Raw genomic sequence first — 27,730 nt, 5'->3', positions numbered from 1 at the left:
AAGGAAAAGAAGAAAGCATACCAAAAGTTCCTGTCAAATAAGTCAGCTTGTGCTCTTAGAGAATATAGAGACAAATGCAAGAATGCTAAACACTGTGTAAAACTAGCTAAACAAAAGTCATGGGAGGACTTTGGCAAGAATATAGAAAATAAATATCAAGAAGGTGGCAAAATATTCTGGAGGTTGTTGAAGAAGCTGAAGAATGGAGGAAAGAGTGCTATAAAAGGAATTAGAGATGATAAAGGTGACATGAAAACGGGAGAAAAAGATATCCTTGAAGTATGGAGTAATTACTTTGAAAAACTGCTAAATGAAACAAGCAGTGATGACAGCACAGTGGTAAAAAACACTGACCAGGCATGCAGTCAGGAATACATATCCATACTTGAAGTAGAAAAAGCTATCAAAGGCTTGAAATGTGGAAAGGCAGCAGGAGTAGATGATATTCGACCAGAAATGCTGAAGTATGGTGGTATAAGAGTCTTACAGTGGCTGCACTGCATAGTTCAGAAAGCCTGGACAGAGGGACGAATTCCCGATGACTGGAGTAGAGCTCTCATAGTACCTATATATAAAAAGGGAAATAAAACTGCATGTGAGAATTACAGAGGTATTTCCCTACTGAGTGTTCCTGGCAAGATCTATGCAAGTATACTTGAGAAACGGTTGAGAAGAATTGTGGAAGAAAAGCTTGGTGAAGAACAAGCTGGATTCAGGCCAAATAGAGGCTGTCAGGATCAGATCTTCACTTTACGACAAATAGTCGAGAAAGCATGGGAATATAACAAAGATCTGTATTTAAGTTTTGTCGATCTGGAAAAGGCATATGACAAGGTGCCAAGAGAGAAGCTATTCAATACGCTGCAGTTATATGGTGTCAATGGGGCATTATATCAAGCAATACTTAGTCTTTATTTGAGTTGTAAGTCAGCAGTTAGAATTGAAGGAAGTACAGGAAGATGGTTTAATGTTAAATCTGGTGTGAGACAAGGATGTACATTATCCCCTCTGTTATTCATTATCTATATGGATCACATTATGAAGGAAAGTGGTATTAAACATGATATCAAAATTGGAGATGTTAATGTCAGCTCTTTGCTTTATGCAGATGATGTTATACTTCTAAATAAATCTGCTACAAGTCTCCAAGATTCTCTGACTAAATTGAATAGCTGTTGTAATAGACATGGTATGAAGGTCAGCAATAAAAAGACAAAGACAATGAAAATAGGCAGAGTCATTGAAAATGTCAACTGTGTTGTGAATGGAGAACCTGTGGAACAAGTAAAACATTTCAGCTATTTAGGCACGATCTTTACTGAAGATGGTAAATTAAATATAGAAATAGACAACAGAATAAGCAAAGCTGGTATGGTGGGAAGTCAATTGAATAAATTCATATGGAATAAGAAAGAAATTAGTCGGAACACTAAATTAGCTGTGTACAAGACAGTGTTCAAACCAGTTTTAACTTATGGATCTGAGAGCTGGGTCAGAAGTAAAACACTTGACCAAAGACTAGAGACCACAGATATGAGAGTCCTGAGAAAGATTATAGGCGTGAACAGATGGCATCAATGGCAATATCATATTAAAAACGAGGATATTAGGAAAGAACTTAAAATTGTCAGCATCCAGGAATGTGTTAGCAGAGCTAATCTCAGGTGGTATGGTCACTTAAACAGAATGGGCGAGGAAAGATTAGCAAAACAAGTGTTTTCTGCCAGGTTGGCAGCAAAACGACCTAGAGGAAGACCAAGATATAGGTGGATTGATACTGTACAAAGTGCTTTAGACGATAGAAATATAAGATCTGATAATGTTGGAGTCTTGACAAGTAACAGACTGATTTGGAGGAAAATTTTAGATAGGAAATTAATAATGATGTAATTTTTTCATGTAGTACTATCATATCCTGTACACCCCTTGAGGGTACATAACAGGAATTTGATGATGATGATGATGATAATTTTGATATTAGGTTTAATGCCACTTTCATTCATAATTTGATCCATACAGATGATGATTAATAATGTGCACCCTTGTTTCACACCTCATTTAATATCAGGCGTGTGATATCTTCCTGTACTTCTGCCAATTCTAAATGCTGATTTACAACTAAAATACTGACAGTCTTCTTCTTCTTCTGCAGCTTCTCCCACTTAAGTGGGGTCACTGTTGATGATGAGTCTCCTCCACATCCTCCTGTCTTGGGCTGTCATCACATCCAAGTTCTTCATCCTCAAGTCCTCTTCTACCAGCTCCCTCCATCTCTTCTTTGGCCGCCCATGCTTCCTCCTTCCTTGCACATCCATCTGCATGACCCTTCTTCCCACAACTAAAATACTGACAGTATTTAATATTAATATCGTTAGATATTAATCATGCAGTTTAGCCACCCTAAAACTTTTTTTTTTACCTATATATTTTAGCATCTCTTGTTGATTATCATTTTCCCCAGATGCCTTTCCACATTAGGTTTTTGATGGCTTTTACTACTTCAAGTACTGATATATATTTCTGACAGCATTCCTACCGAGTGTTTTCTACCTGGTGCTGTCATTGTTTGCTTCATTTAGCAATTTTTCAAGGTAATTACTCCAACTAGAATATCTCTACCTTCAGTTTTCATGTCACCATTACTATTTTTGATTCCTTTTATAGTAATTTTTCCTCCATTTCTAAACTTTTTCTATGATCTCCAGAATATTTTACCACCTTATTAATATTTATTTTCTATGTTCTTACTAATGTCTCCCCATGACTTTTGTTCAGTCAGTTTTCCACAGTGCTTTGCTTTCCTACATTTTTCTTATTCTCTCAGATCACAAACTGACTTACTTACAAGGAATGTTTTATAAGCTTTCTTCTTTTCCTTGACTTCCTCTTTAACTCCATGAGACCATCACGGAGTACCCGATTTTTCTATCCTTGCAGACAACCACATCACATACCTCTCTAGCTGGAGTTTTCTTCAGGGTTTGCCACTAAATCTCCAACATTTGGTTCAAACTCTTCCGTTGTTTCCAGAATTATGTTTGTGTATATGAGTCCACGGTTCACCTCTGAAAGCTGCTCAACTTTGAGTCATTTTAAAATTTTCTTACACACCCTTCTTTTCAATATGATATTCAATTTCATCCCACTCAAAACTGATTGGTGATCACTTCCAATTTCGAATTCTCTGTATATTCTTGTGTCCTGAACCAGCAGGAAGATATCACTATCAAAAATGACAGAGTCAATACTTTTCTTATTCCTTGAACCTTTTCTCCATGTGAATTTGTGCACATCTTTATGTTGGAATGTTATGTTAGTAATAACTAGCTTATGTTCTGAACAGAAATCCAGCAGGTACTTACCATTATTATTATTATTAGCTTTGCTCTTTTCTCCAATTTTCCAAAAACATTTCTCTATGTCTGGTAATCATTTCCTATTCTGCTGTTTTGATCTCTAACAAGGACCAATTTTTCCTTTCATTCCATCAGCTACCTTCTCTAATGCCTTGAAAAATTCCTCCACTTCTTCCTTAGTAGACCCTTTGATGGTTCCATAAGCAGAAATAAGTCTTATTGTCCAGTTCCTCATTCCAATATTTGTCCACATCACTCTGCTTGATACTGCCTTCCATTTAAAGAAGATCATCCTTCTATTTAGTACTGAATACTACAGTTACTCCTTCTTTTCCCTTATTGTGATTGCTTGAATATAATATTGTATATCAGTCACTCAGAAAAATCTCAACTCTTTTTGTCTTTATTTCAGTAAGGTTTATCATGTTGATCTGGTTCTTATCCAATTCTTTTGCTAGTTCCATATCCTTTTCATTGATACATATTATGTTGATGATGCCAATCTTGAACTCTATTGATGTTGAGTTTGGATTTGTGGAGGTAACCTGCATCATCATAATAATAATTATTATTATTATTAATGCCAGACCTCCATGCAGTGAAAGACTCATCATGGGGCATACATATTATCACACACAGAGTTCATCAATCTGGGCTTTAAATTTCTTCAATGCATCTACATTCACCACATTGTCAGACAATGCATTCCGCTCTCCATGCAAAGAACCTGCTTCTCAGTTTACATTTTTCTTTAAAAAAATTTCTTTGACATTAACTTGGTAACAACTGCTGACCAACTTACATGTCTCAATCACATCCCCTCTCCCCCTTTTCACAAGGCTTTGCAAATTATATTCCTTTAATTTCTCTTCCTACTCTAGATTCCAAAGACCAGTTCCCACCTTATTAATATCTCTTCTTCTTCTTCTTCCTAACATGGAATTTAGGCCAAGTGGCCTGTTCCGGTCTCATGCCATCTCTTTCTTAGTCTTCCGATTCTTCTTTTTCCACTTATTTTGTATCTGTATAATATTTTTGGTAGTCTGCTGTTATCCATTCTGTTTAAATGTTCTAGCCATTTTTGTTTATACTGTCTTATGTAGTAATTAATTGGTTTTATTTTCAGGGATTGTAAGATTTCTTCATTTGTTTTGTGGTCCCACTTGGTATATCCAGCTGTTTTTCTGAGGAACTTCATTTCTGCTGTTTGAATTCATTTTTCATCTTTCCTTTTTCGTGGTCCATGTTTCACTTCTGTATAGTAGAGTTGGTTTTGACAAGACATTATATAGTCTGATTCTAGTGTGTTTTTGTACTAGGGATGGCTTAAATATATTATTATTAAGCCATTTACTTTGACAAAGTTTGATATTTTAGTGTCTATGTCTTTTTCTTCTTCGTATGATAGATCACATCCCAAGTATCTGAAAGTGTTTACTTGTTCTAGCGTTTTATTATCTATCACTATTCTACTTCTTATTGGGTTTTCTCCTTTGAATGGCATTATTTTTGGTTTTCTTTAGATATTATCATATTATATTGCTTTGAGATATCATTTAATGATCTTTGTAAGTCATCTTCTGATGTAGCTAATACTATTCGATCATCTGCAAATAGTAGTGTATCTATCTTCATTTGCGGGGTCATTTGTATACCAAATGGGTTATGCTGTTTCCAGATTGTTATTATTTCATTTATATATATATTGAAAAGCAGAGGTGAGAGGGTACATCCTTGTCGTACCCCCTCTTGATATATATATCTTTCCATTCTGAGGTGTGTTCTAATTTAACTGCTATTTTATTTCCTGTATATATTTCTTGAACAGATTGTAAAAGTTGGTTTGGTATGTTTAAATCGGTTAATATTTTAAACAATTTTTGTCTGCTAATTTTATCAAAGGCTTTTTCATAATCAATAAAGGCCACGTGTGTTTCTTTTTGAAATTCTCTTCTCTTTTCTATTAATAATTTTAAAGTAAAAATTGGATCCATGCAGGATCGGCCTTTTCGGAAACCATTTTGTTCTTCTAGTAATTTGTCTTCTACAATGCTGCTTAATTTCTCTTTTAATATTCCTGCATATATTTTATATCCTGTATTCAGCAGGCCAATTCCCCTATAATTATTGCAATTGTCTTTATTTCCTTTTTTATAGATTGGGATAACCAGTGCTTTTTTCCAAGAGTTAGGGGTTTTTCCGAACATCCAAACCATATTAAAAAAATTTCAGAAGTCTTTCATTAAATTTTTCACCTGCATTTTTGTATAGGTCTATATTTATATTATCTTCTCCTGGGGGTTTCCTATTTTTCATCTTTATTATATTTTTCAGTTCTAACATTGTGATATTTTCTATTAGGTCTTTCTTTGTCTTATAAAATTTTATTTCACTGTTCTCATCTGTCCAGAGATTTTGGAAATAGGTCACCCATTTTTCTAAATCTATTGTTTGTATTTTTATCTTTTCTTTTATTTCTTTATTCATGTATTTTATTACTTTATAGGTTTTGGGTTGTGGCTTAAATAAATCCTTTTCTAGTTCTGTTACAAAATTGTTCCATCTTTCTCTGTGTTTTTTCGTTACTACTCGTTTTGCAATTGCACTATTTCTTTGATACTCTATTTATTAATTAATATTAATATTAAAATTAATAATCTTAATAATCTATAATAATCTTAATAATAATAATAATCTATCCTTGAAAATTCCATTAAAGGTAGTTTTTTTTTTAATAATTTTATTATCTATTTTCCTTTCCCCATTTTGTGTGGAAACTGTTTCATCTATTCATTTTAGCACAAAATAAAATTCAGCTCAGTAATCATTCTGGATTTTAAGATTTTAAAAATTTAAATGGATTCAAATCCTATAAGCAGATTTGAATACTTAGGCATTCTAGACATGAAAAGGGTTTTACAACTGCACTTTTTAAGTGCATTGTATATAATAAAGTTACAAATGTAATACAAATTGATTTTTTGTTTCTCTGACCTAACAGCTAATCATTTAGCCCTATTTATGAAGCTAAATGAAAGTATCCAAAAAGGATACCAACTACCATTCCAAGTTTCTCCTCCACCCTTCTCCTAGGCAATCACAATTCATATTACAGACAAAAATAATAGTACAGCAAAAAATAATAGAATTTTGAACTTTATGGAGCTGGTTTCGTATATAGCTTACCATGGGATACTACTATCTAATCAGCTCTAAACTCTTGATTAAATAACCAGGAATACTGATTTCTCTCTGCTCATTGCAATATTTAGATAAAATAAATAGAATTATACACAAAAACTAGGGAATCATTTCAAAGTTTACAATATCAGAAATCTATGTTGTAAATAGAAACTAACAAGAGAAAAAAATAAAATCAAAACTTATAGCGTTCTTTTTTTGCCTCCCCACCTCCAATTATTATTTCTTCATGCATATCAGTATGCATGTGGTATGCTATGTATAATTTGCCTTACTATAATGTTTAGTCCAGAAGACAATATCAAAATGGCAGTGTAATTATTCTTCATAAATATTCATATCAATAAGTGCACAAAGGTCTTTCGTGATCATATTTAATTAGAATTAAAACTTAGTTATAAATAACATTTCTTTGACATTAACCTGGCAACAACTGTTACCAGGTTAATGAGTTTTAGGGTAGAAAAACTCTTATAATTATCCCTTTTTTTTTAATGTGCAAAGGTTCATGTTCTAGATGGAAATTCAACTCAGGTCTTTCCAATCAGCAAGCATCATTGTTAGCAACTGAGCTACATACAGAAGCAGAAGCTCTAAAAACAGGAAATAGTTAACCATACTACAAATAAACAGGAGATGTTTGGTTAGCAGTGGAAAATGATAAGCTGCAAATAAAAGGATAACAGAATTGTATTACCTGTATATGAATTATACACAGTAAGAGACTCTACTCCTAATCCCTGCATACACACACGCATGGCATTTATTTGCTGTAGGCTCTTCTGCCTTTCATGTGTGGGAGTAATATATATATATATATATATATATATATATATATATATATATATAAAGGCATCTGGTACAAACTGATCAGGCAATTACTGTATTTTTTTAATAGCCACAAATATTATACAAAAAAAACAGCAATGTTTGTACTTCAAGTGACAAGCATTGATATAATCATTATAAAATAATATGTCAACTATCATAGTGAACACAATTTGAAGTTACAAGTGCTTAGAACTTACTTCTGTCATTCCTGTTCTGTTCAGAATGTCACCAATTCCCTTCTTTGAATGGTTAGCAGGAGACATTGGTCGTCCTTCCCTTTAAAATATAAAGATTACTTCACATTTTGATTAAAATTTGATAAAAAAATCTGATTAAACATGCCTTTTACTATGCAAAGATTTAAAATGCCAACCATATTATGAATTATATACACATGTATAAATATATATACATCTTCTTAAATATAAGCCACATTAAATAATTCTTATTTAATGTGGCTTATATTTAAGAAGCTTGCTCACATTCTAATTAATTGCTGAATATAAAAAATGTCATTCGGCAATTAGGGTTTAGTAATGAGTCTATTCATTTATTTGTATTAGTTTTGTTTATGTGAATCCCACCCACTGGTGAAACTAGAGTGAATCAGTATGGGAGTAGAGATGAATAATCAGCATACCATGAGTGGGATAAGGGTTGAATAATCAGTTTATCATCAATGGAGTCAGGAATGAAGTAATGAACAAGGTAGTAATGAAGTAAGTTGAATAATACAGAAATCCTGTTCATGTGGCCAAACAAAAAAAAATATTCAAACTACTTCAGACCTCCAATAAGTAGGTGGTCTCACACTGCATGATTAAATTCATCTACCACCTAAAGTCATTAACTAGCATCCATGCCAACAGTGGGTTTCAAACTCACAGCACACTGACTAACAAAGGAGATACTATCCACTTGGTAAGTAGTCTATATGAATTAGCAATTGTGTTTGATAGGATTCCCACAATAAATGTATTCTTATACTAAAGGAAATGGGTTGTTGGTGAGTTTCTTGGTTGCCAAGTACTGCTAGAGTGAGATATGGTGTAGCAATCTAGTACAAGTGAGTATGACTGGTGAAGCAATGAGAGAGTGCTAAGAGATGTGTGTGGGGGTATCTGCAAATGATGCAAAATATTCGAGAGAAATGAATGGCAAAAATGATGTGATGACACTTTCTTATAATCTGAATATTCTAAGTTTTGAACCTAGAAATGGTGATACAGTTTTCCATTCTGAATGCCAAGTTGTTCATTTGTTAACATAAACAACTTAAGGATGTCAATGATATTAAGAGAAGATTGGTAGTTATATGATGGAGAATGTTAATCAGTCATAGGAAAAGTTCGTTTTGATTTAGAGAACACTGACAAGTGCAAATACTGAGTAGTGATTTTTCAATATCATGGGAATCGAGGAAGTCATTCTCTTTGATCTCAATGTTCCATAAACTGCTGTTTGTTATTTGTTGCATATCCACCTGCTTATTATAATTCTTCCTGATCACCTCAAATAATGCAATAACTTGGCATGAAGTACTTTGCATTTCAGAGAGTTGTGGTTTTTCCAGTAGGTTGAGAAACACACATATTCAACTAAATGATATCAATCTTTTTATGTATATCTCAGCAAAAGCAAAAATTAAACAGTTCATGTGAAGTATTTTCCAACCAACTTTTCTATACTGAAAGAAACTGATTTCATTAGTTGTTCGAATTAGGTATCCTACTACACAATCATATTTCCTATGAAATGAAATAGACAGGTGGAGAACATGTTTTTTTCATTTACAGACCAATAGTCACTTAAGGACTTGTTATTTCACAGATTATCGTGGATATTAGAAATTAAATTCATAAAAATTAAATGTGCTTTCTTCAAAAACATGCATGTACAGTAAACATTTCTCGACATTTTTCAAATATAACTTTTTCACTATATCTCAACCAGATCCAACTTTCTTTGTGACAAAAAAAGGAGAAATTAAAGTATATTAACAAAAATGCACACCTACCATCATTCTAGAATTTCTGCAGCTCAGATGGTACTGGGTTGTGGATAGCCACATGCAGACTTTTTTGAGGAAAGAATATATGCAGAATTATAAGGCTGGTGATTGTGACAAGCTTAGGAGATAGCTTGGACCAATAGCATGGAACAAGGAGTTGAGTGGTAGAGAAATAAATTCTGCTTGGGAACAAAGAAATACATAATCATCAAGGAGTGGATGTATTCCAAAGGGCAAAAAACCTGAATAAGGTAGGTGTAAAATGGATGAATGAGGGGACTAAGCATGAAATCTGGAAGAAGGTATTTTAGAGGCAGTACAAGATGAAAATCAGTTACATAAAGAGTATAAAGAACACGCCAGGAGAGTGACTCATTAAGGACAACAAAAGTGCAGCATGAGCAGAAATCGGCAAAGAAAAGCACTAGAGGGTTTTTTTAGATAAGTGGCAGGTAGTAGTAACAACGATCATGGTAAGATGATGTTAATGGATAAAAATGGTATAATGATAACTGATGCAGAAGATTTTGTGGAGGTATTCAGGGAACAATTTAGAAGGGTGTTTCATTCATTTCATTCAGAAGGGTGCTTACGTTTGAATAAGAAAGGACGTAGGGATCTGGAGAGATTGCTGTTCTGAACAAGTCAGTGTGTCCCAGGGAGGATGGTAACAGGGGTGGCCTCTTGTGGGAATGGGTACTTGGGAGAAGGGGACAACATCAGCTAACACTGAGCCCAGTGGAATCTAGAGGGGATAATGCTGGGTATAGAAATAACAGCATTTATATGCTTTATACTAATGCCAGGAGTATCCGGAATAAGGGAGAGGAATTAGTGGTGCAGATAGCATCACCCTGGCCAAAAATATTGGGATCACTGAGACATGGTTGACAGAACAGGTTATAACAACAGGAATAGAAGTCGCTGGGTACAGCATTTTTCAGCAGAATAGGAAGGGAAAGCATGGTGGTGGAGAACTGCTTATGATAAGTGACGACCTATGTCCTCTAAGAGTGGAGATTTTGGAAGGCAGTAGCACTAATGATTTTGAAAGCATATGGTGTGAGGTAGAGGTGGGCAAGACAGGATATTTAGTGGGGTGTTGCTAAAGGGCCCAGGAGCACAGAGTGTGGGCACCAGGAAATGTTTAGACAGTTGAGTTTGGGAAGTGCAAGATGAATGATTGTTATGGGAGATATTAACTACAGTAGTATAAATTGGGGAGAGGAAGATGCATGTAGCAATAAGGGAATGGAATTTCTAGAATTCTTGAGGGACAAATGTCTTAGGCAACATGTAATAGAGGGAACAAGAGGTTCAAGAGTTTTGGGTTTGTTTATAGCATCAGAAGAGTTGATAATAACTGAGATGACATCTCTCTCACCAGTTGGAGAGAGAGAGTGACAATATGGTTTTGACTTGGAAAATGAATAGACATGCAGGAGTATCAAAGAGACGGGAACTTATGTGGAATTATAAGGCAGGTGATTATAATAGTCTAAGACGTCGACTTGGGGAAGTTTCGTGGAGGGAGTAATTGGAAAGCAGGGATATCATTAGTGCATGGCAAATTATGAAAGAATATTTGTTAGCAGCAATGGTAAGTTGTATACCACGAGTGAAGAAGAGGACACAATTTGGAGTAAAGTGGGTGACAAATAATATTAAACAGGAATTGCATGCGAAAAAGAGGCTATGGAAGAGATATAAGTAGAGAGGTGAAGAGAAGATACATGAAGAGTATAAGACACAGGCCAAAAGAGTAACTAGTATGGTAAGGAAGACGAAACTGGAATATGAGAGGAGATTAGCTCTAAGATCCAAAGAAAATCCTAGGGTTTTTAGATATGTGGCCAGTAGGAGGGGAAATGACTGTGAAAGAATGATATTGTGAGATAAAAATGGGAATAGAGGGACTGATATAGAGGACATAGTGGAATTGTTCAATGAACACTTCATTGGAGTATTTCATCCTGGAGGAGTCAGTTTTAATGCTAGAGGGATCTGACAGGTTTGAGGTACAGGAGGAGAGTGTGTTTCAGAACTCATGGTATTTCACCATGAGTTTTGAGAGAATGTCCTAGGAACTGACAGTGCCTTTGACCTGGCTTTTCAATGAAAGTCTGGCTGCAGGAAAGTGCCCATGGAATGGAAGGAAGGTAAGATAGTGCCATTGCATAAGGGTGGTAGCAGACTGGAAGTGTCTAATTATCGGCCAATTTGTGTGTCATCAGTAGTTAGTAAGATCTTGGAGAAAGTAGTGAAGGGCCATATACAGCATTGGGCAGATGAGGGTAATGTTATCTGTGAGAATCAACATGGATTTGTGCAGGGGCACTCTTGTTTTAGCAATATGCTAGCTTTTATGATAAAGTTACAAGAACATCAGATGAGAAAATGGCACATATAGTGCCATTTTCTTAGACTTAGCAAAGGCATTTGACAGGGTGTCATATGATGAGCTGATATTTAAGTTGCAGCACATGAGTCTGAATGTCAGATTGGTCAACTGGATTCAGGATTGGCAGTCCGACAGGTATCAGAGAGTTGTGTATGGTGGGGCAGTTTCAAGGAAGCAGAGGGTTATAAGTGTGGTCCCACAGGGCTCAGCACTGGGACCTATATTGTTTAACTTTTACATCAATGACATTGTCAGTGGATTGCAGGGGGATGTTCAGTTGTTTGCAGATGATGCAAAGCTGGGAAGGATTATTAGTATTAGTGCAGATGCAGCAGCCCTGCAAGAGGATTTGAATAAGCTAGAAAGATGGACAAATGAATGGGGGTTTCAGTTTAATGCAGCAAAATGTAAGGTCTTGAGGTTTGGGAAACATCGATGGGACACTGCATACTCTATGGTTGGAGTTATACTGGAGGAAGTAGGGAGACAAGAGATCTGGGGTTGATGATTGATAGAAACCCGAAATTTAGGGGACATATTGCAAAGGTGGTGAAGGTAACACAGAGGATTGCTGCAATAATGAGAAGGACACTGACCTGCAGAGATAAAACAGTTATCATTCCGTTGTATAAGACCCTGATCAGACCACACTTGGACTATTGTTCTCAGATTTGATCCCCAGGATTTGAAGGGGATAAATTAATTGTGGAAAAGGGTATAAAGGCAGATAACAAAGATGGTTTCAGGGCTGTACAATGATAGTTATGAGGATCGGCTGAGGGAATGTGGACTGCAGAGTTTGGTAAATAGAAGAAGGAGAGGTGATATGATTGAAACTTTTAAACTGTTGAGAGGTGGTTACAGGGTTGACACTGGGGAGTTCTTTCGCTTGGTTGAACAGCGGGAAGGAGTGATGACAAGGGGTCATCCCTGGAAGTTACGAAAGGAAACTGTGAGCAAGAGGGTTAGGAGTAGTTTCTTTGCATGGAGGGTGGTTGAACCATGAAATGCATTGCCTGATGGAGTGTTGAGAGCAAGAACGTTTAAGGAGTGGTATGATAGACTTTGTGTTTCTTACGAGGGACCTCCCACGATGAGTCTTTTGACTCCATGGTGGCCTGAATAATCATAATAATAAATTCTCATCAGGGTAAAATCATGAAAAACTCAAGTATAGAGGACACAGGAGAGGATGGCTTAATTGTGAGTGAGCAGGAAATATATAAGGAAATAAATAAGTTGATGTCAATAAGGCAACAGGATTTGATGACATATTACCACACATCTTAAAAGAATGTTCCAGGGAATTTGCAGTAGCATTGGCATGCCAGTTTAATAAGAGTCTTACAACAGCACAGGTTCCAATGGAGGGGGAGGAGGGTAAAATTGTTTCACTGCATAAAGGTGGTGATAAGGCTGTAGCTTGAAAAGCAGGTCTGTATATCTGGAGTTGTGGTGAAGGTCCTGGACAGATTGGTGAGAAGTAGGATACGGAAATTAATTGATAACAGTAGTATTCTCTGTAGTTATCAGCATGGGTTTGTTAATAGAAGATCATGTTTCACTAACTTACTTATGTACTATAACAAGGTGACAAATACCTTGGACAAGGGAGATGCATATACAGTGGTGTACTTGGATTTTGCAAAGTGAAAAGTTCTGTGATTTTATAAGCAACAATGCGATGCAAAGTATACGGTTATTGGGGAAACTTTAAAGGAAGTAGAGAAGAAGATCTATGAGTGATGGTGAACAAGACCTGAAATTCAGGGTCCCCATTACACAAGTTTCGAAGATGCCACATCAGATAATGGCAATGATGCGGAGGATCCTGATATGCAGAAATAGAGAGGTTATGATGCCACTGTATAAAGCCTTGATCAGGCCTCATGTGGATTACTGTGCACAGATTTTGTCACTGGGTTTCCATGGTGACGATATGTTGGAAAGGATACAGACAGTGGTGAACTATAAGCTACAAGACCTGAAATTCAGGGTCCACATTACACAAGTTTAGAAGATGCCACATCAGATAATGGCAATGATGTGGAGGACCCTGATATGCAGAAATAGAGAGGTTATGATGCCACTGATCAGGCCTCATGTGGATTATTGTGCACAGATTTTGTCACTGGGTTTCCATGGTGACAATATGTTGGAAAGGATACAGACAGTGGTGAGCTATATGGGGCTTGTGGGGGCTCATGCGAGCCCTTTGTTAAAATTTTCTCAAATTTATGAGCCCCTTGTTCTTGTTGTTTACTTTTTTATTTTTTTTTAAAAAAAGAAGCATAATTTTTTGAAATATATTAAAGACAAACTAATACAGTAACCTAACAAAAATTCGTCTATTTGGCAGTGTATAGATTATTTAGAATTATTGTTTTAATTCCTCTATAACGAATGACCCAAGCTTGAAAATAAAATAAGTGCATGTGCTATCTTTGTAGCCAATCAATCGTATGGTAAAACCAGTAGTCAATCAAATGTTCGTAAAACTGTCATCAATGGGTTGTTCCACTGGACATTAGTTCTGTGTTTGTCAGTACACTGATGTATAACAATTGTTTGTATTTAAAATTTAAACATAATAATAAATTTAAAAACAGTATATTTAACAAATTTTATTTTTTTAATTGTAAAAGTATTTTTATCCATGAAACATGAAAAAACAATCAAATTTATTAAATATTTTTGCGAAAGAAAAAATAATGAAAAGTGATTCTGATGATTCGACTGCAGTTGAAATGAAGTTGAAGATAATACGCACATTGATTCAATGAATATGCAACAGGTTGGAGGAGAAAAAGAAAATCATTTACCTGATTACTGGAACGAAAAGCAAGCATCGTATTCCAAAACGCAGTATAAGTGGTTAGAAGTTAAAAATGGTAAATTAGGATGTTGTGTTTGCTCAAAATATAAAAACTTATGTGTTGAAGGAGAAAAAAGTTGCCACCTATCAAAGGAATGGGTAGAAATGAAAATGGAACCGAATGGAAACAATACAGACTCAAGAACCACATCTTTGCGTAAAAAGTTACTGTTACTACCATTTTACAAATAATGTAGCGAAGAATGTAGCAAATCTATATTACCAAATTTAATTGACTAAATGAAAAAGAAAATTTGATAACTTCAAAAATGTTTAATTCTGTTTATAGTTTGGTGAAGAGAAACTGACCAATGTCTGATTTACCAGATTTAATCGAGCTGCAAATTAAAATAGTATTGATCTAGGATTATCATTGCATTCTAGATTCTCAGGAATTAGAATAGCTGAACATATTTCTAAACAAATAAAATTAGAAATATTCTCCAAAAAAAATTGCAAAATTTCTATAATAGCAGATGAATCGACAACATTATCGAAAATAAGTGTTTTAGTTATTCACATACAAGTTGAGCTCACTGAACCATGTATGATTTTCGTAAATCTTGTAGAACTAGAAAATACCACCACGGAATGTATACATGCTACTATAATTGCTACTTTAAATTCATGTGGATTTTCTGATAATTATTTAAAAAATCATTCATTGTATTTTGTTCTGATGGAGCTAGTGTAATGTTAGGAAACAAGGCAGGCAATCAAACTTTTTCAAAAATTTCCCAACATTGTGATTTGCATTGCGAAGCTCATCATTTACAATTAGAATTAGACAATTCGATAAAAAAAAAACCATTAAAGAAATAAATCATTCTTAAATATTTATGAATAAATTACATGCTTTTTATCATCAATCACCAAAAAATCAACGAGAATTAAAACGATTGCAAAAGACCTTGATATCAAAATTTCACAGATCAGCCGTGTGTTTGGACCACAATGGGCAGCTTACAGTTTACGAATGGCTCTTGCTGTGTGGAGAAATTACCCATTTTTATGCAAGCATTTTGCATCGAACAATAAATATAAGGGCTTTTTAAAACGACTTCTCAATTTGTAATTTTTAAAACATCTAGCATTAATGATTGATATCCTACAAGAATTATCATATCTGTCAGAAGGTCTATAATAGTCACAATACAAATATTATAAGGGTTATCTCCTTATAATGTGAACAATTAATGCAATTAATGATTTTAAAAATTCTGTAGGTTCTTATGAATCTAAAATTGATACCATGTTAAAATCAAAAGAATTTGAAGCAATAGCAATCGAAAGCAAAATCAGATTTCACAAACTACTGTGAGAAACATTACTAAACTTTCTTATAATGTCTTTAAAGGATAGATTTAATGCAGCAAAGTAATTTATAACTTAAAAATGAAAATTATGAGGATTTCTTCTTATTATTATTCAGGCCTCCGTTGATTCAAAAGACTCATCGTGGGAGGTCTTTCATAAGAACATAAAGTCTGTCAAGACTCATCGAGGGGAGGTCCCCCCCTAAGAAACACAAAGTCTATCATAACCACTCATTTACTGTTCTTCATCTCACCACTCCTTCAGGCAATGCATTCCACGGTTCAACCACCCTCCATGCAAAGAAACCACTCCTCACCCTCTAGCTCACAGTTTTCTTTCATAACTTCCAGGGATGACCTCTTGTAATCACTTCTTCCCGCTGTTCAACCAAGCGAAAGAACTCCCCAGTGTCAACCCTGTAACCACCTCTCAACAGTTTAAAAGTCTCAATCATATCACCTCTCCTTTTTCTATCCACCAAACTCTGCAGTCCACATTCCCTCAGCCGATCCTCATAACTATCATTGTACAGTCCTGAAACCACTTTGTTATCCGCCTTTGTACCATTTCCACAGTTAATTCATCCCCTTCAAATCCTGGGGACCAAATCTGAGAACAATAGTCCAAGTGTAGTCTGATCAGGGTCTTATACAATGGCATGATAACTGTTTTATCTCTGCAGGTCAGTGTCCTTCTCATTATTGCAGCAATCCTCTGTGTTACCTTCACCACCTATGCAATATGTCCCCTAAATTTCAGGTTTCTATCAATCATCAATCCCAGACCTCTTGTCTCCCCTTCTTCCTCCAGTATATGTCTGATCATTGAGTATGCAGTGTCCCATAGATGTTTCCTAAACCTCAAGACCTTACATTTTGCTGCATTAAACTGATACCCCCATTCATTTGCCCATCTATCTAGCTTATTCAAATACTCTTGCAGGGCTACCACATATACACTATTACTAATAATCCTTCCCAGCTTGGCATCATCCGCAAACAACTGAATATCCCCTTGCAATGCACTGGCAATTTCATTGATATAAAGGTTAAACAATATAGGTCCTAGTACTGAGCCCTGAGGGACCCCACTTGTAACCCTCTGCCTCCTTGAAACTGCTCCACATTACACAACTCTCTAACACCTATCAGACAGCCAATCCTGAATCCAGTTGACCAATCTGACATCCAGACCCATGTGCTGCAACTTAAATATCAGCTTATCATGTGGCACCCTGTCAAATACCTTTTCTAAGTCTAAGAAAAGTGCAGTATATGCCTTTCCCTCATCTAATGTTCTTGTAACTTTATTATAAAAGGCTAGCATATTGCTAAAACAAGAGCGCCCTTTCACAAATCCATCTTGACTCTCACAGATAACATTACCCTCATCTGCCCAATGCTGTGTACGGTCCCTCACTACTTTCTCCAAGATCTTAACAACTACTGATGACACACAAACTGGTCTATAATTAAACACTTCCAGTCTGTTACCACCCTTATGCAATAGCACTATCTTACCTTCCTTCCATTCCCTGGGCACCTTTCCTGCAGCCAGACATTCATTGAAAAGCCAGTTTAAAGGCACTGTCAGTTCCCTAGCACATTCCCTCAAAACTAGTGGTGAAATACCATCCAGTCCCAAAGATTTACTGACATCCAAATTACTCAGTATCTGAAACACACTCTCCTCCTGTAACTCAAAACCTCGAACCTTCCCTATCCCTTTAGCATTAAAACACTCCTCTAGGATGAAATACTCCAATAAAGTGTTCAATGAACAATTCCACTATGTCCTCTGCATCAGTTACTCTATTCCCATTTTTATCTCACAATTTCTTCCACAGTCATTTCTCCTCCTACTGGCCACATAGCTAAAAAAATTCCCTAGGATTTTCTCTGGATCTTAGGCCCAATCTCCTCTCATATTCCAGTTTTTTGCTTTCCTTACCAGCTTGTCACTCTTCTGGCCTGTGTCTTATATTCTTCATGCATCTTCTCTTCACCGGTCTCCTTATATCTCTTCCATAGCCTCTTTTTCGCATGCAATTCCTGTTTAATATTGTTTGTCATCCACTTTACTTCAAAATGTGTCCTCTTCTTCACTCGTGGTATACAACTTACCATTGCTGCTAACAAATATTCTTTCACAATTTCCCATGCACTAATGATATCCTGGCCTTCCAATTCCTCCCTCCATGAAACTTCCCGAAGTTGACGTCTAAGACTATTATGTTCACCTGCCTTATAATTCCACATAAGTTCCCGTCTCTTTGATACTCCTGCATGTCTATTCATTTTCCAAGTCAAAACCATATGGTCACTCTCTCTCCAACTGGTGGGAGAGATGTCATCTCAGTTATTATCAACTCTTCTGATGCTATAAACAAACCCAAAACTCTTGAATCTCTTGTTCCCTCTATTACATGTTGCCTAAGACATTTGTCCCTCAAGAATTCTAGAAATTCCATTCCCCTATTGCTACATGCATCTTCCTCTCTCTCAAGAATTCTAGAAATTCCTCTCTCCAATTTATACTTAGAAGATGAAGAACTGAAAAACATTTTAAATGTATGTTATCCTGAAATATGGAAGACGTTATGTGTCCATGGTTAGAAGGAGAAAAGAGAATAAGATCTTTAAATTTTATTTTGAAATATGAAATTAAAATTAATGATTTTAGAGATTTAGTGGAAATGGCTTTGACTGGAAAGTTACAAAATGAAATTCCCAGCACGGTGAAAAAAGCCAAAGTGATTATGACAACAATTGCAGTTTGCAGCTGAAACGAACTTTTAGTGTGATGAATAATATCGTAATGATGAAGAGATCTCCCTATAAAACATATTTCGGATTTAATGACAATATGTACAAATGGTAAACCTGTGAATGAATCTAATCCGAATCCCTATGTCAAATCTTTTCTAGAAAATAATCGCTCGGCTATAAATCCTCCTAGAAGAACACAAGACATGAAGGAGGAAGGAAATAAGGTGTGGCAGCTGTTGTCATAAGTATTTCCTTAAAGTAATTGTTTGTAAATGTTAACCAGTAAAGGAGTGAGTTTTTTCTGCATAAATGTGCACCAGGCAGTGAGTTATATTTTTTCATGTAAAATCGTGTCATCGTCTCGAAAGTGATTTTATTAAATAAAATATTATAGTTACTGTTACTACCATTTTAAAAATAACAATTCACTTTTGGTAATCGCATATAAATAAATAGAACTATAAAATAATGCACCTTGATTGGTACCATTATCACTTAAAGTATAAAAACAAGAGAAATATAACATATTTCAATATTATTGTGTTTAGATAATATTTATTTATTATAAAAACGTCTATCACAAACAAAACAAATTTATTTTGTTTATAAAAAATGCAGACTATTGCATATGTGCGATTATAAAAGATTTTATTCTTATTATATTTTGATAGTTAAAAAATGTTTTTCTTATGTAAGATAAATTAACACAGATAGGTGCAAATATTTGATGTTAAGATCATGAAATATTTGTTTAAAAATGATAGCCTTTACAGGTTGATTGTCCCCCTCATACTTTTTGATTGGCATTTGTACACAAGCTGTATTGGGTGAAATGCATTGCCTGACTTAGCTGTAAGTTCTTTGTCTGTAAATGAATTCAAGAAGAGGTATGACAGTTTTGTTTTAATAGTTTGGGTCTACTGACTCCATGGAGATACCTATAATAATAATAATAATAATAATAATAATAATAATAATAAAAGTTTTTGTGTGAAATAACGGCTTTTTTTTTTGCTGGATGATGCAAGCCCTTTGTAACTCTGACAGTTCTCTTGTACATTCCTGCAAAATACAAGCAGATATCCCACTAATCCCAACAGCAGTATTTACATTGAGATTCTGCAATATCCTAAGAACCTCCACTTTATCCATCTTTATTCCCACTTAAGTCTGTGTCACATATGTAACTGCAAAGTGATCACTCAGTAAATCAAGAACTTTACCTTCTTTTGTCACCTTGTAACCATCATCGCTCATTAAGGTTAATCTTGTATAACCATTCTTCCTCATTCTTGCCACATAGCAAATGATTTTGCCTTCCTTTGGGACTAACCATAAAGAGTAGTGAAGATGTTGTGGCTTTGCAAGAAGACCTGAATAAATTGAGTGATTGGGCAAGGAAATGGGGATGTGAGTTCAATGTTGCAAAATGTAAGGTTTTAAAATTTGGAAAACAAAGATGGGATGCAGAATTTATGCTGGTGAGAATATATTGTTGGAGGTAGAGGAAATAAGAGATCTGGGGGTGATAACGGATAAGGATCTAAAATTTAGGGGACACATTGCCAAAATTGTGAAGACAACACAAAGGCTTCTGGGAATGATGTGGAGGACACTGACAGGTAGAAGTAGGGAGATTCTTGTTCCGTTGTATAAGGCTTTGATTAGGTCACACATGGACTATTGTGCCCAGATTTGGTCACTGGGTTTTCAGAAGGATGAAGTTTCTGACCTCTGTAATGTTGAGTATGAGGAAAGATTGAGAAGATGTAATTTGCAGAGTCTGGTGGAGAGGAGGAAGAGGGGAGATATGATAGAGACCTACAAGTTGGTAAGGGTTGTTATAAGATCAATGGTGGAGAAGTTCTACAGAGAATAGTGGGAGATCAGGGGAGAACCAGAGGTCATACCTGGAAACTGTATAAAGAGGGTATGAGTAGGGGAGTGAGAGGCAGGTTTTTTTTTCGTGCAGAGTTGTGATTGATTGGAATGCCTTGCCTGAGATTGAGATTTCTGCAAGGAGTTTGAGTGTGTTTAAGGCTCGGAATGATGAGATATGTGTGTGATAAAAGGTCCACCCAGATGAGTCTCTGACTCCATGAGGTCTTGGGGTAATAATAAAAAAATAATAATAATACTGGTCACCCTTTTTTTGCCTGACCCTTGTACCATTCATTTTGAGTAACTTTTTTGATTTTGTGCTTTGTCTTTTGAAAGATGACATACAAGAATGCTATTCCCTTATTTAGGTCTATTTCATTCTTCTATATTTTCAGCAACACACACATCCAATATTAATTGTGACATTAATCATCATCATCATCATCATGCATATCAAGGATTTAGGCTTAGCGTGACCTGTTCTGGTCTTAGAAGTCATTACTGAATCGTTTAAGAGGACGTCCTGGTTTTCTTTTCCCTAATGGCATGTACTTTAAGGCTTGTTTTGGTAATTTTTCTATTTTCATTCTTTGAATGTGTTCCATCCATTTATGTTTATATTTTTTAATTTTTTCTATTACTGATTCTTGGTTTAATTCTTTCATAATTTCTTCGTTTCTTTTGTGAGCAAATAGAGTATACTTTGCAGTTTTTCTCATAAACTTCATTTCTGCTGTTATTAATCTTTGTTTGTGGTTTTGTTTTATTCTCCAGATTTCACTTCCATACAATAAGACTGGTAGGGCTAATGTATTGTATACTTTTAGTCAGGTTTGTTTTTTGAACTAGGTTTGGTCTAAATCTCTATATTTAAACCAAATATAGATTACACCTGTTATTTTTAAATATTTTGCAATTTTTACGTTTATATCTTTTTCATTTTCATATGTGATCATACATCCTAGGTAGTTAAATGAATTCACCTGTTCTAAGATCATGTTATCTATTACTAGCTTAGTTCTTGTTGGATCTTGTCCTTTAAACGCCATAGTTTAGTGAATGCAGAAGATATCAAATTCTTGCAGGATGACTTAGATAGATTGTAGTTCTGGGCTAAGGAGAATGGATGTCAATTTAATGTGACAAAATGTAAGGTTATGCATTTTGGGGTGAAACGATTAGCAGCAGTATACCACATTGGTGGAACTGTACTCCAGGAGATTGATGAGGCCAGGGACTTGGGACTGTTGGTGGATAGGGAGATGAAGTTTAGGGGGCACATTGCAAAAGTAGCTAAATCAGCTCATCAACTCACTTGGTTGTTGAAAAATACCTTGACGAGCAGAGACAAGCAAGTTATTGTATCATCTTAGTCACTCACCAGAGGCAAGTGACTAAGATGATAGCAGGTCTATGGAACGAACCATATGAGAACAGGTTGAAGATTTGTATTTTGCAGCAACTAGTTGATAGGCGGAAAAGGGGAGATATGATTGAGACATTGAAATTGCTAAAAGGATTCTATAGGATTAATTCAGAGGATATTTTTGAGATCAGGACTGGTGGGAGAACTAGGGGACACCTATGGAAGCTGGGCAAGAGTGTGTTTAGCAGGGGTGTTAGAGCTGGGTTCTTTACTTTTAGAGTGGTAAATGAGTGGAATAAGTTGCCAGAGTCTGTTGTGGGTGCTATGACAGTGAGCGAGTTCAAGGCAAGGTATGATAGATATTGTGAGAATGTCGAATAGTTGTGTGGACATGATGTTTAGGGCCTCCCTCGATGAGTCTAAGGACTCCCTGGAGTAGCCCGAAATAATAATAATAATAATAAATAGTTTTTGATTTTTCTGTTGATATTATCATACCATAATCTTTGGTTATCTCATTTAGATCTAAAATAGCTTTCTGTAAGTTATCTTCAGAATTTGTTATTATTATTTGGTCATCAGCAAAAAGGAGAGTGTTTAAGTTCACAGTAGGAGAAAATTAATACCTTGATGGAAATTTTTATTCCATTTTATTATTATTTCATTTAGGTAAATATTAAAAAAAGTTGCTGAGTGGGGGCATCCCAGTCGAACCCCTTGGTTTATCTCTCTCATATATGATAGCTCATGATTTAATCTTATTTGTATTTGATTATTTTCATATATACTTATAATAGTTTTTAGGATATTATTTGGTATTTTGTCTTTCATTTAATATGTTTAATAACATGCTTCTTTTAACTTTGTCAAATGTTTTTTCAAAGTCAATAAATGCAATATGTGTTTCTAAATTGTATTCTCTTCTTTTCTCTATTATTAATTTTAGGCAAAAAGCTGGGTCTATACATGATCGTCCTTTTCTAAACCCATTCTGTACTTCTAAAATAAAGTTTTCAGAATATTTCATTAGTCTGCTATTTAAAATTCTGCTATATATTTTGTAACAGGAATTTAGTATGCTTATACCTCTATAGTTTTTAGGGTCATCCCTACTACCTTTTTTAAAGATAATGATCACTATTGCTTTTTTCCATTGTATTGGGGGGTTACCAGTTGCATAAATTTTATTTAAAAATAATAGGAGTCTTTCTTTGAATCTTGTTCGTGCATATTTATTCAGTTCTGAACCTAGCTTATCTTCTCCAGGTGATTTTCCATTTCTTGTTTCTTTCTGGCTGATTTCTAATCCTTCTTTAGTTATTTCCTTTTCATTTTCATTAAGTGTTTGGCAGTTGTCTTTTTTAAAATATTTCTGTCCACAATTCTGTTTGAAATTCTTCTAATTTCAATCAGGTGTTTAATTTGATGTTTTCTTTAGTATCTGCATTTAGGTGTTTCAAAATCTTATATATATTGGATCTTATTTTATATAAATCATGTTCTAAATTTGAAAAGAATTTGTTCCATGATTCTCTATGTCTTTTTCTGACTTCTCTTTTAGCTATGGATGTTATTCTTTTATATTCTATTTCATCTTCTAATCTTTTACTGCTTAACCATTTATGATAGGCTTCTTTTTTCATTTTGATTATTTCTTTGGTTGTATCATCCCATATCTTCAGTTTTTTTTCCTTTTATTGAATTTTTTGGTGTTTCCTAAGCTTTCATTTGGTGCTGCATTTAGTATCGTTTTTATATTAAGCCATTCTATTTCTATTTCTTCATTTTCTTTTATTTTATCTAGATATTGGTTAATTCTTTGTTCATATAGCCACTGTATATTTGTGTCATTTAATAGTCTAGTTTTATAAACAAATGTTTTAAAATTTCTTTCTGTTCTTGTTACTTGTAGCCTTTTAGGTGGTAATCTTAATTTTATTTTAATGAGGAAGTGGTCACTGCTTATTTCATCTCCTCTGTGAACTCTAACATCTAACGAAAACTTTGATGTCTTTTCATTTAAGATAGAATAATCTAATATTGATTTCCATCCTCTTGCTGCCCAAGTATATTTATGTATGTCTTTATGTTTATAGAAAGAATTCATTATTTTTAAGTTATTATAAACTACAAAGTCAATTAATTTTTTTACCATTCCTGTTCAGAGTATGTTCTCCATATATTCCTATATTATTAATTTTCGTGTTTCCAATTCTTGCATTTAAGTCTCCTACTAAAACATAATCATTTTTATTTATTTTATTATATATATTTTGTAGTTGATTATAAAATTCAATATTATCCTGTTCTCTTCCTTCTTCTGGGGCATATAAACCAATTATTGTTAAATAATCTATCTATTTTTATTCTAGCTTCTATTATTCTTTCATTCTATAATTTATAATGTTTTAACTGTTTAGATAGGGAGTCATGAATCCAAATCATGACTCCTGCTTGTGCTCTTACGTCTCTGTCAACTCCACTGTATATCACATTAAAATGTTCGGTTCTCATGGTTCCTTTTAATTTCTTTTTTGAATTTTAGAATTATGTTCTCCATGTCAGGTGACTAGCCTGACGATGGAATAGTTCAGTAGTAGGGCTGCTACCTTAAGGCTTCTAAACTAGCCTTCTTCCAAATTTAAACGCATAGGAGGAATAGGGTATGTTGAAGTGGAAAGAGTAGATTATAGGAGAATACAGTAGAATTATAGTAAAGGTTTATAGAGGGGACATAGTTGTAAGGCCATAAATGGAAAGACACCATGGCCCTCGAGTACTCTAACAGCATAAGGATCATAAAATAAGAAGAGTTGGCTGATTAGGCCTTATAGGGAAGATTAAAGTGAGTGCATCTTCCTCAAAGTAGATGAAGAAGAGAATAGATCCAGCTAGGGGTCCATGGGAGTGCCACTTCCCTTACAATCAAGATGATTGCCTCTTATGGTCCTGTTGGTCCATGAGTCGTTATTCAGTATATATACACACACACACACATGGTGGGCTCCCCTATCCACCACCCAGGGGACGTGCTCCCTAGGGGTTACAGGGTCCCCCTGAGAGTTTGTATTTGATTATTTGTAACATTAATATTTTCCATTTTACTATTGATAGTATCTACTCTACTTTACTATCATTTGCTTCATTCTCACCACCTGACTGGCACTCACTGTTGAAACACTTAATACAAACTTGTTCACCAGTTTCACTCTCCTTAATTTTTGTAATGAATACATCTCACACATACACTGAAATGTAAAATCACATAAATTCAAATCATCCAACAATGATGTCTTTGCCACCAGTGTACATTGGCGACATACTGACAATATGTATTTAAACAAAAAAATATAATGTTTACTTCTTCTTTTTCTTAATCCTTTCCTGTTTTACCTTTAGGGTGTCAAGGATTTTTATTCTTATAACTGCAACTCGAGGATAAGATTGTTAGCCTTATGACTCCTGGTGTATCCTAGCTCTGTAAATGTATGTGTTCATGGGCTGGTTTGCCTGTTCTGGGGAGGGGGGAACGAAAAACCCGAGTTCTGGGGTGAAAAAACCCCTACCTCCATATGCAACTGGCTAACTCATCTTTAGTTGAAAGAGACCAGATAAAGGTTCCTCACTGATGGGAATTGAACCCAGGTCTTTCTGACCAAAGGGCTTTGTCTATACGGACTGAGCTATGGAGGCTCACAATGTTTACTTACAAATTAAATAACTCAATCAAAGACACATTCATATAAAACAACACTTACAATGACTTGATCTAATATTATTAAATAAAACATGAAAAAAATTACATCTTTCGGCAACATTAATAACAACACAATACACACAATGCACTCTCGTGGTCTTATCTAATCCGACTGTTTCAATTTAGTCACTAGCTTGTCGTGTGGCATTGTATCAAAGGTCTTTGAAAAATCCAACTATACCACTGTATTTGCATCTCCTTTATCCTGTGAATTCAACACCTGGTTGAGTATGTAAGCAGACTGCTAAAAAATGACCCCCCCCCCTGTTTACTTCTATAATGCTAACTATCATATAGGATGCTGTTATTATCAGCCCAGTTCTGAATTCTGGTCCACACCAAACTCTCCAACATCTTAACCACGACTCCAGACATACAGACTGACCTATAATTTCCAGCCTCATCCTTATTCCCCCTCCCCACCTCACCCTCTGTGAAGTGGAACAATTTTTCTCACTTTTCTCAATTTTTCTCTCTCCATTTCTGCTCACTCACTCGCTGACTATCAGTCTTTCCTTTACCACACCTTCTGCACCCAAGTATCTCATGATGTCACATTCATGAGTATGAAATACCCTGATCAATAGCATATTGAATACCTCAAAATTGAATACATCTAAAATTGATGATAACATCTTTGTTGAAAGATCTTGTACTTGCATACTGAATATTTCTATAAGAGGAACCTAAATGCTTACTATTTTGACTAATTTAAATACTGCACATACATGCAGTTTATAAATGCGCTGCCAGAGTCTGTGGTGGATGCTGTGACAGTGAATGAGTTTAAGGCGAGGTATGATAGATACTGTATGAATGTCGAATAGTTGTGATGAATATGATTTGGGGCCTCCCTCGATGAGTCTAATGACTCCCTGGAGTTGCCCATAATAATAATAATAATAATAATAATAAACAAATTATGTCAAGTTCTAGAATAGGAAATTCTATACATTTTGCTACAAAAATCTATCACTGTTTGCATGAGTTCAAGTAACTGTACTCTTTAGACTATTGTTTCCCAAAGTGTGGTAAGCATATTTCCAGTTGTAAGTGAAAGGTCTTTAGGGGATATGAGACAGTTTTTTTTTTAAATTTTGATTACTTTTTCTTACTTTTATACTTTTGACATCAAACTGTCAGATAAGAGTTAATCTATTTTTTCAATAATTAAAAAATCTAAATGAATTTTTAAACAAAATTAATTTAGATTTAGGATAGCATTTGGTTAACACTAGTTGAGTAAAGAATATTTTGCCATTCTTAGGAATAATGGTGCATATGGGATAATTTTCAGTATGCACAATAAGCAAGAATGGAATTGGAGAGTATAAAAAGATTAACACAAAACAAGAATCAATGCTGAAGCAATCCTTCAAACCTTTAGGCACACCCAGAAGCAACTTCTTCACTTCAGTTGCCAGAGGTGAGCCCCATCCCCCCAATCGAACTGTTTGCATTAAAAGTTTAAATTCAAACATTTTTAATCACACGATCTGAACTCTCCATTAAATATTGGAATCACTTGTATCTCAAGTTATTATGCAGCTCAGAAAATGTTTCCACACTTGTTTGGATGTCTGTTTGGTTTTCTGTGCTTGTAACTTTACAATGAAACAGTCTTTTCAAACTGAAGTCAAGCCCCGTCTAGATAAAAATAAAAAATATAGAACCAGATTTCACTAAAGTGAGTTTCTTCCCAGCAGAAACAGTTTAATTTATTTCATTAAACTTTTATTATTAGTATTTTATTGTTGAAAAACTACATTTCATAACTTTTGTTTCTACTGTATGTATACTAAATTCATATAACAAAATGTATTTAATAATTTAAAAAAATGTTTCACATGCTTGAATTTTAATATAACATCCTTTAAATTGCCTTTAACTGAGAGGGGTATGCTAGCGTTACTAAAATTTTAAAAGGAGTATAAGGGTACTGAGAGTTTGGGAGCTCTAGACAGTA

General features: G+C 34.8%; 1 protein-coding gene across 3 annotated transcripts in view; it reads right to left on the bottom strand.

The window, feature by feature from the left end:
* Positions 1-27,730, bottom strand: part of LOC150100495 (FERM, ARHGEF and pleckstrin domain-containing protein 2-like) — a 726,486-nt gene that overhangs the window by 283,261 nt on the left and 415,495 nt on the right. For all 3 annotated transcript variants that reach the window (XM_090403005.1, XM_090403006.1, XM_090403007.1), the window contains exon 15: positions 7,586-7,664. In XM_090403005.1, coding sequence (XP_090259131.1) covers positions 7,586-7,664 — 79 coding nt within the window. The remainder of the gene's footprint in view (positions 1-7,585; positions 7,665-27,730) is intronic.

Source organism: Typopeltis vanoorti, chromosome 13 (assembly GCF_054136105.1).
Source record: "Typopeltis vanoorti isolate ZY-2024b chromosome 13, IOZ_Tvanoo_1.0, whole genome shotgun sequence".
Lineage (NCBI taxonomy): Eukaryota > Metazoa > Arthropoda > Arachnida > Uropygi > Thelyphonidae > Typopeltis > Typopeltis vanoorti.
This window is presented reverse-complemented; position numbering and strand designations above follow the sequence as displayed.